Source organism: Amphimedon queenslandica, unplaced genomic scaffold (genome assembly GCF_000090795.2).
Source record: "Amphimedon queenslandica unplaced genomic scaffold, v1.1 AMPQUscaffold_13133, whole genome shotgun sequence".
In the NCBI taxonomy this organism is placed as follows: Eukaryota; Metazoa; Porifera; class Demospongiae; order Haplosclerida; family Niphatidae; genus Amphimedon; species Amphimedon queenslandica.
Genome location: NW_003546631.1, coordinates 1 through 17,500, shown reverse-complemented (window position 1 = coordinate 17,500; position 17,500 = coordinate 1). Strand labels below are relative to the sequence as shown.

The window sequence follows — 17,500 nt, the reverse complement described above, 5'->3', positions numbered from 1 at the left end:
GTATATACCTATGAATGATAATAATAATAGAATTAATAATACTAGTGGGTAGTAATAATAAAAGAATAATAACGAATGCTGTAATAATTGTTATGACAGTTATCTTGTGGTGTCACTCTAGGGTTATCATTATCTCATGTTTTGTTTCCTCCTCTCTCTCTCCCTCTCTCTTCCTTCTTTCTTTCCACCCTCTCTCTCCCTCTCCCCCCCTCTCTCTCCCTCTCCCCCTCTCTCTCTCTTCCTTCTTCTTTCCACCCTCTCTCTCTCCCCCCCTCTCTCTCTCTCCTTCTCTCCTGTTTTTAAACTAAGTATGGTATGTAATACAATCTTTAAGGAGTGACAATAATTGTCCTATTTTTAACAATAATTTGTGACCATTTATCACTAAGTATATGTACATTGTACATAATATAATACTGCTAGTGTTAATGGAAGGTGTATTTTGATGAATAGGAACCAAATCATCAAATTCAAGCCACTCCACTATACCATTCAACCAGTGTCCACTCACCACTGTCCAGTGTACTGATACACATCGGTGGCTCCCCTCCATTGCTCGGCTCCAGTACCTCACAATTGAACCGATCGACTAAACCAAATCTCAATATTCCCTCCAGTCTCTTGGTAGCTTCCCATTCCTCTTTACACATGAAATCCCTCATTAGCTCACAGTCCCTCCTACACAATGGCTGATAGACTGGTACTAATAGTGAGTAGGCTGGGTCACAGTAGGGAAAGGTGAAATGACACAACAGTGGGGCCGCGTTAAGACTGCAAATAGAAGCAGCACCTGTATTCCCGAGTGCACCAAATATGGACAGGAGGTCACTGTATATCGTAACAAAGTCACCTCTGGAGTGATTGTTAATGACAGGATAACTAAATACTTGCTGACATACTGGATCACCAACATCATACCAATCACATGTCAGGTTACCATAAGTACTAGGGGAGAGAGAGGGGAGAGAGGGGGGAGAGAGGGAGAGAGAGAGATTAAAAGATAATTTTTATTTTGCAATAAAATTTTATCCCTTGACACTGATAAACGTATAGGCAAGAGTATACATAAAGTCACTTAAACTGAATTACTGATGATTAGGAATAACACCAGGACCGACAACCCAATACAACCATACAGTACAATGGACATGATAAATATTTATTTATGACACTAGTTGGGAAGAGAAGATAAAGGCACTTGCTATTAGTAGTACAGACATTTTAAAGCTCATTACTCCATCAACTAAATTATACAAGTGCAACCTGATATTAATAATACAACCACAATACATGTGTACATGTAAATTCAGTAACCATTCATTATTATTACATTGGTGGGTCCTGATACACAGGAGGGGGATAAGGAGGAGAAGGAGTAGTTGGGTCTACACCTGAAGAACCAGAACCTATAAAGCAAGAGAGAGAAAAATAAATAAAACAATAATTATTTATTATTATCAAATATTGCAGCATACAGTACAGAGGGTATCTTACCACTTCCACTGTTCAGTTCAGTGCAATAACCAAGGTCACTGGATATAAATATAATAAAAAAATAAAAAGGAGCAAGAGTTCTTGTCATCTTTGCTTTGCAGGACAAAATTAATACTAAAATTCTCTCCCTCCCATAGCTTATAAACTGCCCACGTGTGAATGCGCAGTGTGGTTATTAAAATGAACTCAGTACGATTATTGATAAAAATTAATTAACTTAAGGAATGGTTAAATAACTTATTAAGGTTAGATCAGTTAGTTAAAAATTATTTGGAGGTGTGTCTCTTATTTTTTAATTTTTATTTTTTCTCAATGTTTTGGTTGTATTTTGTCCTAGGTCTATTCGTATTGCTAATATTTTTCAAAGGATTCTTTTCCACGGGAGACGAAGATATCAATAGATCAAAGGGAGTCCCAATACTCCACTCACACAGACCAATACTACAACAGTACAAATCAAAACTCCATCGCTCAAAGAAGAATAAAGAGACTAGGAATGAGGTTGTGCCCACTTCAAAATGAACAATGGTTACACAAGAGTTTGTGGTCACTAGGCAAACCCAGTTGTTTACCAGTTGTTCGCTGAATTTTTCACATTTCATCACAGTCTACTGGTGATAGATGATACCTTTGATGACTGACGTGAGTGTTCAGTTTATACAGTGACATCTGTGCACAATACCATCACCTACTCATCCGACTCTAACCAACACCCACTTATTCTCTCTCTTTTTGTCTCTTTTCTTTGTCTCTTTAAGTATTATTTCTAAAATGTAATTTGTATATTTCTTTATAACAATAATGTTTATGTATGATCTATTATCTACTCTTGATAATACATTGCAATCTTTTCCTATACAGTATAATGAAATGTTACCATGGGGAAACTCAATTAATTCATCTGTCAATGTAGTCAGTGGTTTTGGCGTCGGTCATCTTCCTTAGTATTCAAGTATAGTAGTATTACCTCATATTAATGATACTATAGTGTAAGCTGGCCTTTAATGGCTTCTCTTTTTATCACTGTTCTCATTCGTAAACACAAAATACTATAACACATACTTCACCTTTACCACAATCTATTGATGTCTTTCACTCATAAAACCTCTAATTTAATTAATATATTGTATTAGTAATGATTCCATCTGACATGATATAGAACTGTAAGCTATGTTTTTTATGCATAAACGTAATTCATAATTAATTGCTGACTTTATTCAAGGTAGATTCCTCTCACATCCTGTAACTGTAGATATTATTTTTCAATGGTCTTCCTTCTCATTCACATAATCCACACTGACACACCCTGACATCCTCTGCAGTTCCTGCTAAAGTCTTTTGATCTTTATCAATGATGAGTAGGCTAGTACCTGTAATTGTAACATCATTAGTAACATTTCGTTTGATTTGGCAGGATATTATTGTTGATACTGTTACATGTATAATGTTGTACAATTGATATTTGCCCACTCTACTATGCTGCAATCAAAGGTTTAGATTACATTTGTATAAAATTGACAAAGAGGATAAGATTAGCTTTAGGTCGTAACTCAAAAGTACGTTGTCCATTCATGTACATGATTGCTATTGATTGTTCTTCCGTATGCTTTATTCCTGGTAAAGGCTCCCACATGCATCCTACAATAATTTTTAGACGGTTTGGTCATAGTTTTCTGTCATATATATATATTAGTGTTTATAGTCAAAATTCATTCTGCACATTGATGTACGTGATTCCTATTAATTATTGCTCCGCATGATTTTATTCTTCTCCCATACAGTATAAGGGTTAATGAATGTAAGTAGATTTACTATAAAGTTCAGTCTTAGTGTTTATACTCAAGTATTCATTATACTCCAATTGTTGCTATGGTAAGAGGAGTGCTTCAATCACTGTATATACTATTGAATATGATAGTCCATAAATCTATATTATTGCGGTATGCATAGTTTGAGAACAATAAATGCCTATTTGGGAGAAGTGATTATTGCATTTGTCAGCTACTGATATCAACTTTTATTTATATAAATAGATAAACTTGATTCTCTCTCCCACTCTCCTTCACAATATTCCATATAAGGAGATATGCTTTTAGCACTGCATAAAATCACTAATGCAGCTTATGCAAAAATACTAATAATCACATTTTATCACTAATTATAGTTGAGACACTCTGTCGGCCTCTAAATATGCGAAATAGATTCTTAAATCATTCAGCGATTGGGTGCATCAATCATGGTTTAGCTCGCACTGTTCCAGGTGTTCTTCTCAGTAGTGGATTATCTACCCATAGCAACAGAATTGGCTTCCATAGCATGCACATAATGATATCATATTGTACTGAGTATACTAATGCGTGACCTAATGTAGTTTATTGTATGAGGTACACTAGTACACAGACTCAGTTATGAACAACAACATTACTAGACCTCTGTCATTCAGTTGTGTATAACGTGACATTTCAAGATATACCTGCAGCTACTCTTGCTGCATGATATCTGTATAATGTCTGTTTTTCCTTTATTGCTGATACTTCTTTGCCAAGGATTGCAAAAGCCAGTGAAAGCTAGCATAATTTATTATATATAGGCAAGAATGGCTCAAATAAAATCAAGACACTTCAATCTATAGCATCTATAGCATAACAAGCCTATTTAAAGTACCTAATATATGAAATGAGAACACCTATGTATCTAGCTGGGTCTGGCATGCAAGATTCTGTATCATGGCCTGATTAAAAGTGTTCAAAATAAAGAAATTACACTGTACGTAGCTATAATGCAGTAATTGTTTATCAAACTATAAATACTGATGCAGTGAGATCATTATTCCATGCATACACCTGAGTCAATCATGCACTGGTTCCAGTATATACTGTTATTATACTCTGCCATTTTTGAGGTTGGAAAGTTTGTGTGCATGTACATGGATCATGCAACTTTTCTCACATTATAAAAATATACACTTGTGACATGATTCAACATCCACTAGCAATCACAACTAATAAAACGTACGTCAAACAGAAGATGATCTAATATCCAAGCGCTATTATAATTTCCGTCCTTCACAACATATCATATATCCATTAATATAATGAGCTGGTAGTATCATGTAAGCTGTTGGAGTATATTAGCATTTCTGAGTAATTAGCTGTAGCTTAAGGTTAATGTTTTTGCATTAAAGCTAATTAATTATTACATGTACTTCAAATGTCATTGCCATGAAGTGTTCAATATAGTGAGTATATTCTCATAGTCCATGGACTAGCTAGCAGGACATACAATCCAATGGTACATGGTCCTAATGAATGAGAATGTGAACAATCCTTTGCATGGACACACATAAATAAAGGCAGTATATTCTTTGCTTGCTATAATGGATAGTTCATCCTCCAGAAAAAGAGGGAGTAGCAATAGTATTGTTAATGATGATAGTATCACTGGGGAGTCTAACGGAAATACTACATGCATGTTCTGCATATTTCAGAGCTATAGTCGTATTGCTGGTGGATTATTAAGGCGAAGAGGAGGGGAATAGTGCCCATGTTAACAAGAGCCTCTCTATTCACACTAGACAAGATGCTAACACAATACTGCAACAGTCAAATATTGTTTACTCATATCTCCACTGTACCATCATACAATTGCAGTAATAATGCAAGCATACTTTCATATACTGTAGGGAGATAGAGAGAGGTCAATCATCACTCAGTTCCTGAGAATGCCCACAATAACACATTTGAGGCGACTAGTAATAATAATTATGATAAAGGACTAGGGACGTACTGTACTAACACTGCATACCTTACTAATGATGTATTCCTGGATGTGATGTGTGTTTTGATAGAAGAAATATTTCCACGGAAATGATGCTCTTTAGCTAAATATATACCACACAGGTGCATGACCAAAATACTCTCTTGAGTGAGTTTTCACAAGAATCAACATTCGTCAAAGGATATGGGATACGTATTAATTTAATAATAATAATAATAATAATAATAATAATGATAACATGAAATGATGTGTTATTCATGGAAATTATTAATGTACTAGATCATAGCGAAAATAGTAGCGAATATTAGGTCATTATTAAAAGATTATTAATAAATATGACAAAACAACTGTGGCGACTACGTTCTTAATAGTTACAATTATTTACGTTACCATAATGTCTAACCTACACCTGCGTCTCATAGTTTTGATACGTTTGTTGCTACAGCAAAGCTGACTTTCAACGAAATGCAGTGACCTCCACAGATAGTAATTTAATTAAAGACCGTAAGCAAGTGTTGTTGCCATTATAGGATATGTATAAAAACAAACACCACTAATCTTATATATGTTCATTATACGCTGAGAAAGAATGTGTTAGAAATTATCTTAACAGAAAATTGTCTACTGTAACGATCATAGTGACAAATTAGCAAGAATTTGAGCGAGTACATGTACATGTACAAACCCAGGCAAGCATGCAGTAATTCTTACAATATACAGCTATATAGGGTGAGAGTACTAGCACATGCCCTAAGGTAATCCAAATTTGGCGGCATTCATAAAATGTGTGTGGCTAAAGATTGCATAGCTAGTGATTAAAAGTACAAGTAGGATGTAAATATTTTCACAGTTATCAATGATGCTATAGTGTATTCATTATGACAACTACCTGTGATGTAAATTAGAGTAACTGATAATGCAGTATCATCAATGCATACATCATATCCTGTTAGCAGCTAATCCTCCATCATGACAACTGGCCACCTGTCAATACAGTGTTACTGAGGATACCACTATGCAATGTTTGCTCTGCAGTAGCAATATAAATTCCTCTTATTCATGAAAGCATGACATATACTCTATGCAGCATTATCAATCTTCAATCTATAGTAGAGTTGTTTGGCAGTTTGGCTCTTGTGGTATCCGGCCGGTTTCCTCTTATGAAATGAAAGTAACTCAATACTCAAATTCACTCGTGCATCATGTGTAGTATACTGCAGCTTTGGTGGTCAATTAAAAATGAATGATTTTGACTCATGCAGTATTGTCATCATTGTTTTGTTATAGCTATAATTTTTATCAGTCTACCAATAGACTCGTAACTGACTGCTATATCATTGCATGCTTGCTGGATCAAGGTAGGATAGTATAGTCTTTCTTAATGGACACTCTCTATAGCGTACACCTCCATTTAACGGACAGCACCTAGTGTACCAATTACATTCCTTACTGTATAAAATAACCTCCACCTAAAGAACACTTCTGTATACCGTAATTCTTGGTAAGCAGGTATACAAATGCATATTTTAATGGCTGGATTTTGTCACTAAGACATGATTCATCATTACTCATTCAAGCAATAAACAATTAGCTCATGCTGTGGTTTAGCTGATAAAATTCCAACAGCACATGTACGAACCACAGTCTACTGTATACTGCTGCCAATTCTTTGCAGGATTCTGTTTACATGATCAACTATATTACTATAGAGGATATGCTAGTAGGTCAAGCCTGTAGAGTGTATGTAAATAATAGATTATCAGTTATCAACAACATGTACTGTATCAAGAGTAAAGACAATAAGCCTTTGAGTGATATCCCACTGGAATGACTGGAATGCATAGTGCTAAGGTCAGCATGCCATTTCACCCACAGCGTGAGCTCATGGCAACTTTGAGTGGGCGGACAGCAGGCTATAAAAACATGAGACATCCAGAAAGAAAGGCAATATCTACCTCTTTCTCTCCTCTCTCAAGAAGCGATATATCATAGGCGGCGTGTAATTTATAGAGCAAACTTTCCCGGTGCAGCTAAAAGATGAAGAGCTTGCTAGCGTTGAGTTTATTTCTTGCTTTGTTGGGTGTCCTTTCAGCTAGTGAAGAAAGTGAGTTTGTTTGTTTGTGTTTTGTTGCATGAATGGCTGCTGTTTGGTATTGTATCGCCTAACTATTGTCTATGGAGAACTTTAACCTTTCTCTTGCTGGCCTTGTTTCTCATTCATTCTTTCTTTATTTCTATGCATGCATGGGCAGTAATTAATGGGATTGGTATTGTAAAACACAATAATAATCCAATTAAATTCTCTCTCTCTTTGTTTATAGCTACCCATCCTACTCTTACTCCAGAGACATCAGACTCTCATGACTTCATAGTTGTTGTAAGCTATCATTGTTGCATGCAAACCAGCAAATAATCACATCAATTCAAACCTTTACATTATATTTTTGCTCAATAGGGAGGCCAGACCTGCTCGGTTTGCACTGTAATCCCACAGAATGGTCCAGTTTTTCCATTATTTGCTGGTAACGAAACAGTCGATCCTACTAACCCATGTGTTACATATAAATGCGTGGTAAGAAAGAATCATTTAAAAAAATGATAAGATAATTCTTTTAATAAAATAGATGCCTCAAGTAGGAGGTCCTCAGCTTCTAGTCATAAATGCAAGTAATTCCTGTCCTCCTGTCCACGGGCTCTGTCAAGATGGAAAACCTCCATATTTTGTGCAGGGCCAGTGCTGCAAAGGATGCCGTAAGCTAAAAACACTATACATACATCAAGATATAACTTCTGTCCTTTGCTTAATAGATGGGAACTTGTTCTTCATTAGTAATCCAGAGAATGGAACATCAGCACCAGTTCCTCCTAATACATGGAGTTCATGGTCTGAATGGACGCAGTGCAGCAGGACTTGCGGTGGAGGACGTCAATCAAGAACGAGACGCTGTCTCACCGAGAATCAAGTGCAGCTTGACTGCAGTGGTGAAGTGACCCAACTTCAAGACTGCAACACTGAAGTTAGATGCCCTGGTGAGTTCTGAATGCAATTTACATGCAGGACACTGCAGTATCCTGCATATGCACACATCAATTGATAATTAATGCAATATTTGTATCAGTAGTGATGCATATTAGCACATCAGTCCTAAGATTCTGCATTATGTGCAAGTTTATTGTCCAAAGCATTCCAACACACAGGACAAGAAAGGCTCAATAGGAAACAAGCATAGTTGACAACTAAACAGCAGAATAGACAGTATAGTACTAGTGATACTGCACTCTAGTGACACTTAAGCTCTTTATGTGCTGTTTTTTTTACTGCCCCATAGGCACATACCAGTAATTAGTATGTTTGCCATTAATTTAATTGCTTCAAGCCTTACATCATGATTTTAATACAAATTTTTGGCTCAATTATGACACATTAAGTATAATTGTTTACAACACTCTCTGTCTCACACAGTTGATGGAGGTTGGTCTGATTGGACCGACTGGTCTGACTGTAGCTTAACCTGTGGGAATGGAACTAGGACAAGAACAAGGAAGTGTGACAACCCTGCTCCGTTATTCGGAGGAGCTCAATGTAAAGGACCCAAAGAAGACACTGAACTTTGCTCACTTGGACACTGCCCTGGTAAGGAGTAATAATAATAATAATAATAATAATAATAATAATAATAATAATAATAATAATTTATTTCTTAATAGTTGATTGCGAATGGAGAGAGTGGCAGGAATGGGAGCCTTGCTCCAAGAGTTGTGGGGGCGGACGTCAAGTGAGGAGACGATTCTACCAACCACCTCAGTATGGAGGGAAACTATGTGAAGGGAGAGCAGTCCAACTACAAGAATGTAATGCCCAGCACTGTCCAAGTAAGGAAATGAATGAATAATTAAGTAATTATTGTAGCTATGCTTTAGTCTGCATGTACAATTATTAGTATAATTATTGAATATTATTTGCTTTTTTTTCAGTTGATGGTGGTTGGACTGGTTGGACTGATTGGAGTGACTGTAGTCAGACTTGTGGTGGAGGTGAATCCCATCGCCAGCGAACTTGCACTAACCCAGCTCCTCAATATGGAGGCAGCAACTGCTCGGGACATCATCTAGAACTGAAGGAGTGCGGGGATATACCTTGCCCTGGTAAGCATTAGTGTATCATTAAACCCTTAAAAATTAGCAACAACAGCAATATTTTTATTAGTAATAAAAATATTGCTGTTGTTGCTAATTTTTAAGTTTCACACCTAAATTATACGCCTACACCTAATTTATTAAATTTCCTGATGCATACTGATATAATTAAATATTATTTTATTTTTGTGCAGTTGATTGTGAATGGGAAGAATGGTCAGATTGGACAGAGTGCACTGTATCATGTGATGGCGGCATGCAATATAGATCAAGGAATAAGACAGAGGCTATGCACAATGGAGAGGAATGTGTAGGATCAAGCAATGAGACAAAGTCATGCAATACCCAGGAATGTCCCAGTATGTTGTTTTGATATTGTATGAGAAAGATATGAGGAGAGAAATTTTAGTAATTTTGTATACATCCTATGATCTCACCCTATCTCTCTTCCTCTCTCTCTTTCTGTCTCTCTCAGATCCCTGCAAGCCCAATCCTTGTTTCAGAGGCAGTCACTGTACTATACTGTCTGATACAGAGTTCCAATGTGCTGCCTGTCCTATCGGCTATTCTGGGGATGGTGTCACCTGTACTCAAGTCAATGAGGTAATAAAAATAAAACTTATAGTGTCACAACATTATTATCATTATACTGTATCCTACTGTATCACAATAATACTTTATTTTTTTTCTTATAGTGTCAAGTTGCGTCTCCTTGTTCCAGTGATCCTGAAGTATTCTGTTTTGATCTTGATCCAGGCTACTACTGCTTCAACTGCCCCTCTGGGTACGTTGGAACCGGTAAATTTGGATGGAGTCTTGCTGATGCCGCCAACAAACAGGTAAATAAAGGCAAATACAATAATCACTTAATTACATTATTATTACGGTGTCATTATTATTATTATTACTTTGTTGTGTCTTGGTTTATTCCCCAGTGTTGAAATTCAAAATGTCACACCACATTTCTATCCTTCTCCTAATTCTATTCGTGCACATTAAAATGACAAAATGTCCTTCATTCCTAATTATAAACTGCACAGACAGATTATTACAGATCAGTCATAGACTCAAAGTAGTCAACGAGTCTAACAGATCAATTATAGACCATATCACATACAAGACACAGGGTCACGCACAGAATGTGTTTATGCGTTGTCATTGGATTATGACATTGAGAAAATATTATAAAAATGTTCATAGCATTAGGTGATGTTCTACTGCTTCTCCTTTCACAGAGAAGCCAGCTGCCATTGATGATTATGACTAATCATGTTATCATGTTTAAAGCATAACCTGAATAGTATCATTAGTCTGTCATCCTTTAGTAATGTAATATCATTTCACTTTTACATTCTGATGATGTGTATTGACTTAACAAGCTGATTCTGACTTTAGATTTTGAGTTATAGCCATTTTCTACAATTGCCAATTTTTGAAAATTTCCCTGTGCTATAGCCCATGGTTTTTTCCAAAAAATGGCTCCAAAATCACCACCAATTTTTATTACATTTTCTGATACATATTGATGCCCTTATGCTGTGTAGAACGTTTGAGCTGATTCCGGCTGGTAATTATTAAGATATATGCTATGAGAACAAGAACTAGACTAAAACAACAATGCTAAACTTATTATTATTATTATTATTATTATTATTATTTTATTTATTTATTAGGTTTGTGAAGATGCTAACGAGTGTACCAATGGTCAGTCTAAATGTCATGAACACAGAGAATGTATTAACACCAGGGTAAGTTGATATATACATGTACATGTACACACACTAAACCTATATGTACATTAACCTAAGTATGTACACTATCAGTACTAATGTACACTATAAGTACTGTATATTATGATTCTAGAGTGATTACATTGCTACTGTTATACTTTATTCCAGGGTTCTTACCAGTGTGGTGACTGTAAGCCTGGTTACATAGCTCAGGGTAGCTACAACTGTGCACTGGAGAATCCCTGTGCTGCTGGAGTACACAACTGTATGATGGATGAGTACTGTATCAATACCAACCCTGGGGAGTATGAGTGCCAGGTAAGAGAGAGAGAGGGAGACGGAGAGAAAGAGAGAGAGAGAGAGGGAGAGAGAGAGAGAGAGAGAGAGATTGTGTCAATATATACAGTATAAGGCTGTTTCCATGAATTGTGTTGCCATGCTTTCAAAAATTCAAAGAATGCAACCCTCCTCCATATACAGAGATACATATACAGTATATATAATTAATATTATTAGCACCTCATGTACCAGTGTGTGTATACTGTAATGTGCTGTTTACCAACTACCAATTATCCTCTATTACCAGTAACACAATGGGCATACATTTTTCTACCTTTTATAAATACTGGCACTGGTAATTACCTTGTCACTAGATACATTATTGGATTGGACACCTGTTTACAGACTGAATTTTACCCTCTCCCTCTGTCTGTTCTCTCTCTCTCTCTCCCTCTCTCTTTCTCTCTCTCTCTCCCCCCCTCTCTCTCTCCCTATAGTGTCCAAGAGGTAACATTGGTAATGGTACCCAGTGTAGTCCTGATTCAGATTCCGATGGTATACCAGACACAGCCCTCACCACTGGTTGCTCTAAACCTGGATCAGCTTCATGCAAAGCTGTAAGTATAAAATAACAATTGGCAAACCAATAATACATGCATGAATACCCATTAAATTATGTTGGGCGACCCATTAAATTTGTACTTTTCATAGGATAATTGTAAGAATAAAGCCAACAGTGGGCAGGAGGATGCTGATGGTGATGGATTAGGTGACGCCTGTGATCCTGATATTGATAATGATGGAATCACTAATCACAATGATAACTGTCCGAGAATATCAAACAGGGATCAGCGTGATACTGATCGGGATCACGTCGGTGATGCTTGTGATAACTGCGTTAACGTCAGGAACCCAAGTCAAGAAGATCTTGACGAAGATGGGAAAGGAGATCAGTGTGACAATGACGTGGATGGAGACAGTAAGCACATGTACTGACGTACACTGTAGAGAAGTGTCCTCATTTCAGAGGTACTTTTGTACAGGCTTGTACCAATTGGGACATTACAAAATGTCCTCATTATAAAGGCGTCCTTATTATAGAGGCTATAACTATTATTATTGTTTTTATTTATTTATTTATTTATTATTATTTTTATTCAGATATTCCTAACAGTCAGGATAAGTGTGTAAGACAGAAGAGCACCTACAGTATTAGGGACACTGATAGAGATGGGATTGGAGATGATTGTGACAACTGCCCATACAGGAGGAATAGATTCCAAGTATGTAGACACACACACACACAGTATAAGTCCATGTAAATGTAATATTATAGCAGAGATCATTCAGTATGTGATGTCTATACTGGGACTGTTAATCCCATTATGTTGTAATGTGTATAAGGTATTAGCTGACAATATGCCTGTTCTTAGAATGGTTTATTATCAATAATGTTGAATGACAGCTGCTCATTATTTGAATATTTATACACAAATAAGGATCAGTAATAGACTACACTGGCCCCTTTGTAGCTCCTTATATAAATACAACAACATTTACCAATTCATTAGTAATGATTCACCTTAAGGATACAATTAACATTAGTTAACACTATTACATTAAACAATACTTATATGTAGATTGAAATGTATTTATTAAACATTAATTTATACCTTTCTCTTTCTCTCTCTCTCTCTCACAGGAAGATGCTGATCAAGATGGAGTAGGAGACGCTTGTGAATCCACTTCTGATTCAGATAAAGACGGCATACAAGACGGTATTGATAATTGTCGCAACGCTCCTAATGCTGACCAGCTGGACACTGATGGCGATGGTAAAGGTGACGCCTGTGATGATGATGATGACAATGATGGAGTGAAGGACACTGTAGACTCCTGCCCTAAAGTACACAATCCTAGTAAGTACAACAATAAATAAATAAATAATAATGAGTGGCGATAATAAAATAGCTAAAATATTAACACTTTTAAGTTAAAAGCTTTGTACTGTACTGATTAATATTAGCAGAATATGTACATGTACAAATGTTAGGTGTACTAGTAGCCTCTTTGATGGTTCTTTGAATGAATACTTTCCTTGTTCTGTTTACTATACTTAACCTTCTTTGAATGTAAAACACAAAATAAAATGAACACACAACAAATGACATAAGAGGATTAGTCTATACACACACACACACACACACTCACCATCTGGTCATGAACACACACGCAGTGTCTCAGACACAGACACACCTTAAAACCTCATGATAACGTCAATACAACTAGTCATGTACCTAGTAATAATAATAATAATAATAATAATAATAATAATAATACATGTATATGTGCCTACTCATTGATGTAATGTGTGCTAATAATCCGCCCACTCATTCACACACCCTTAACGAGGTAGACAGTGTGTGTATACTATGATCTGATGTGATGATGTAATGGTGTACTGACACGAGTGAGTGATGGTGATGTATAGAATAGAATTGATAAACAACATGTTTTTAACAGTTGGTCGGTACTATGGTATGAGGCTGATAAATGAATTAGGAGTCACTAGTAATAGTTGAGGCACTTTTGATGTGTGGCAGTTGACCTAAGCATGCCTGCCTTTGTCTGGGGTAGCTAAGGTGTGTCCCCCTAGTGTATACAATGAGGAGTGATTAGTCACCTTTAGTGGCTGGTCTACTGGCCCTGTTATGATAGTAGAAGAGGGAAACAAATAGCAATGATAATAATAATAATAATACTAACATACTGTACATGCTTAAGTGTTGTAGAATGTCTACTGGAATGGGTTATCCGACATTAGGGTAAAGAAATTAAATTATATTATCTAAAACTTAATTTGAACATAAATTACCATTATATACTCCTTTTATCATTACTATTATTACTATTATTATTTATTATTGTAGGTGATGTTCTTGGTAATGCTTGTGCTAATGATTGTGATGGAGATGGTACTCCTGATGCTGATGATGTCTGTCCTTGTAATAAGAACATTGATAAAACTGACTTTAGAGAACACACCATCATAGCCTTGGACCCAGAGGGAGCTGAACAGGTTGATCCTGACTGGCAGTTTAATGATGATGTAAGAGGAGAGAGAGAGAGGGAGAGAGAGAGAAAGAGAGAGGGAGAGGGAGAAGGGGGAGTTATGGGATAGTATTTATAAAATGTATTTATTACATTCCTGACAGTACAGTTGCGTCCTATTACAGTTCATATCATGAAGTGTTAATTTTTATAGTAACTGATAACGTCTAGACATAAGCACCAACACTGCAAAGTGTCATTCATATATACATGTACATGTACATATGAATCAATACAGGATACATGTACATTGTTACAATGAGCATATATAATGTCTTAGTCTGATATTACAGTATTCACTCATTACAGTACTTATTCAATAAAGTTGCATGCTTAGCATGTTCATATAATTTGTATTTAAGATTTTAAGTGGTCGGAATATTAGTACTATTTTATTAGTATTTATTATTATTATTATTATTATTAGTATTTTATTGTTATTATTATTATTATTTTATTATTATTCAATTATGTTGGAATGCACACATGTACGTGACTTTACCTTATGAGTAGTTCATTGTAGTATCCGTTATTAATAAATTCCTAATATCAACAGAATAATATCATCATTACTGTATTGCCATTAGTGGTAGTGGATTGGTACAAATGATCTATTCTTCCTACATATTTCCTTCCTGAATTATTAAATATAACATTAAATAATAACACCACCTAATATTAATTTAATACCATTATTATTATTATTATTATTATTATTCACCATAGGGAGCTGAGATCACTCAACACAAGAACTCAGATCCTGGTCTTTTGATTGGTATGGACAGTTTCCACTCGGTCCTGTACACTGGAACCTTCTTCATTGAGAAGAACAGTGATGACGATTACGCTGGTTTTGTGTTTAACTATCAAAGCAACAAAAGGTAAGAGAATAAAATTAACATCAAATATATGAAGAATGATGATTATTAACCCTCTCTCTCTCTCTCTCTCTCCAGGTTTATCGTAGTCATGTGGAAGAAGACTAACCAGACTTATTGGATCAGTAGTCCGTTTGAAGCTAATGCTTTTGCTGGCATTCAAGTCAAAGTAGTCGACTCTAATAAAGGACCCAGTACTCACCTTCGTAACGCCTTATGGAGGACAGGGAACACTCATGCTGCCGATCACATGGTCAATGTGAACACTGTTTGGTACGACCCTAACTTCTATGGATGGGAGTATGACACTGGGTATGCTTGGGAACTGACTTATAATGGAAACAAAGACTGTATGAGGTAAACAACAACAACAACAACAATAATAAATAAATTAATAAATAAATACGTACACTCGTCTAGTTATCTTGTGGGTATTAATTAATGTCGATAGTGGCCGCACCTTAATATTCCCAATTATCACTTGGGGAGTAGTGATAATATATACTGGTACTATAGTGGAGGGATTTTTTGAATTCTTAGTTGTAAATAGCAGCTGGTCAGGGAATAGCAGAGCATGCCGCAATTAGTGATCAAAGACAGCGTAATTACTGAACAATACGTAATGAAATACCTCTCTCTCTCTCTCTCCTACAGACTAAAGTTCTACAATGGTGCTCGTATGATAGTAGACACTGGTTGTCTCTGTGACATGGGACTCAAAGGAGGTAGACTGGGAGTGTTTGCCTTCTCTCAACAAAACGTGATATTCTCAAACCTTCATTATGAATGTCTCTCAGGTAAAGATACTAACATACACATAACATGATGAAATAATAATAATAATAATAATAATAATAGTAATAATAATAATAATTATTATTATTATTATCTTTTTTTATTTTTGCAGGTGCCAAGCAAGCTTCACAGTGCGCCAAATAAATACTTTCGAGAGACAAAAGACAATTTAAATATTAATTATCTGGCATTTTCTCATGTGACATCATTTGTTATAAGTAACTCTTTCATTATTAATTATTATTATTATCATTATTATCTGTGTTATATTATTTTGTATATTATTATTATTATTATATGTATTTTCCTTCTTCTCATCTCGAAAAAAAATAATTTTAACTAAAAATTATCAACAATAATAATAATACTAATAAATAATAATAATAATTTCAATTATTAATTGATAAAATAGAACCATCAAACCATATTATGACCACACCCACAATTATCGGCAGTAAGAACCAGATAGTGTTCATTGAGAGATCCCTCACGTACTCCACCCAACCAATTAGACGAGGGGCGTCTGGTTGCCTTGACAACAGGGAGTCAGGTCTTTGCCCTTTAATTGTCTTTAGGAATTCATTATGAGTCTTGATCATTAGACTAGGGAAGGGAGGGACAGAGAGAGAGAGAGAGAGAGAGAGAGAGAGAGAGAGAGAGAGATGTACAAATAGAAATGTAAATGTATGGTAAAGCACTTATCCTAAAGCCAATCTTACAAGGAATGGTTAGTTGGTTGGTCTATTAATTCATACTAACGTCAAGGACCAGGTCTAACCATGCATGCATGCATGTACATGAATACAAATGTGTTTCTGATGTGAAGTTAATAAATGTAAGGACTTAATTAATGATATAATTGGACACTTAAACAATAAATTAGTATCATCATTAGACCATTACAGTTACCAGTGTGAGTAGAACAAATCACTCTCTCTCTCACTCAATGAATACTAATTCAAGGAAAGGATGACAATGATTAACTAATGATTATTATTATACACAAGAGCACACAGTCGGAATGTGTGACTGTCTATAATATGAATGAAAGTACGAATGTATGTACATGTACATGTACGGTGTATATACGTGACTGTCTATATGGGTGACTGTGTGTCATTGAATAATGAGACAGAAAGTCTGCCGACTGGGAGGGACAGAATGATAAGTACACTATATATACTGTAAGTACAGACAAGACAAGACAAGACAAGAGAAAACAAGAGAAGACAAGACAGGTGTGGTATAGTGTATAGACACTGACATACCTTCATCACTAGTCTACCTACCATACTGTAC

At 35.7% G+C, this 17,500-nt stretch overlaps 2 protein-coding genes and 1 long non-coding RNA gene across 4 annotated transcripts in view; 2 read left to right on the top strand and 1 right to left on the bottom strand.

Annotated features, from left to right (window-relative positions):
- The window catches only part of LOC109585032 (tyrosine-protein kinase transmembrane receptor ROR2-like), a 6,808-nt gene extending 5,167 nt beyond the window's left edge, over nt 1–1,641 (bottom strand). Inside the window, exons 1-4 of the mRNA XM_020000956.1 lie at nt 1,495–1,641; nt 1,331–1,406; nt 512–945; nt 1–8 (exon numbers count right to left, since the gene is read on the bottom strand). The exon at nt 1–8 is cut by the window's left edge and continues 196 nt beyond it. Coding sequence (XP_019856515.1) covers nt 1–8; nt 512–945; nt 1,331–1,406; nt 1,495–1,582 — 606 coding nt within the window. The 5' untranslated portion in view covers nt 1,583–1,641. The remainder of the gene's footprint in view (nt 9–511; nt 946–1,330; nt 1,407–1,494) is intronic.
- Nucleotides 1,642–1,782: 141 nt separating this feature from the next.
- On the top strand, nt 1,783–2,657 carry LOC109585034 (uncharacterized). Its single transcript, XR_002186282.1, has 2 exons — nt 1,783–2,136; nt 2,356–2,657. It is a non-coding gene; the product is annotated as an uncharacterized LOC109585034 (long non-coding RNA).
- Nucleotides 2,658–7,212: 4,555 nt separating this feature from the next.
- LOC100632678 (cartilage oligomeric matrix protein-like) lies at nt 7,213–16,628 on the top strand. 2 transcript variants are annotated; one of them, XM_020000959.1, is made up of 22 exons: nt 7,213–7,375; nt 7,593–7,648; nt 7,727–7,843; nt 7,896–8,022; nt 8,080–8,301; nt 8,735–8,905; nt 8,980–9,144; nt 9,247–9,417; nt 9,603–9,767; nt 9,884–10,011; nt 10,104–10,247; nt 11,082–11,156; nt 11,307–11,456; nt 11,915–12,034; nt 12,129–12,396; nt 12,579–12,700; nt 13,120–13,336; nt 14,360–14,526; nt 15,255–15,409; nt 15,485–15,763; nt 16,061–16,203; nt 16,314–16,628. In XM_020000959.1, the coding sequence occupies exons 1-22, from the start codon at nt 7,309–7,311 to the stop codon at nt 16,343–16,345; spliced, it is 3,261 nt and encodes a 1,086-aa protein (XP_019856518.1). In that variant the 5' UTR covers nt 7,213–7,308; the 3' UTR covers nt 16,346–16,628. The 2 variants fall into 2 exon arrangements, with proteins under 2 accessions (XP_019856518.1, XP_019856517.1); XM_020000958.1 differs by having other exon boundaries at nt 14,348–14,526.
- Nucleotides 16,629–17,500: the final 872 nt, after the last annotated feature.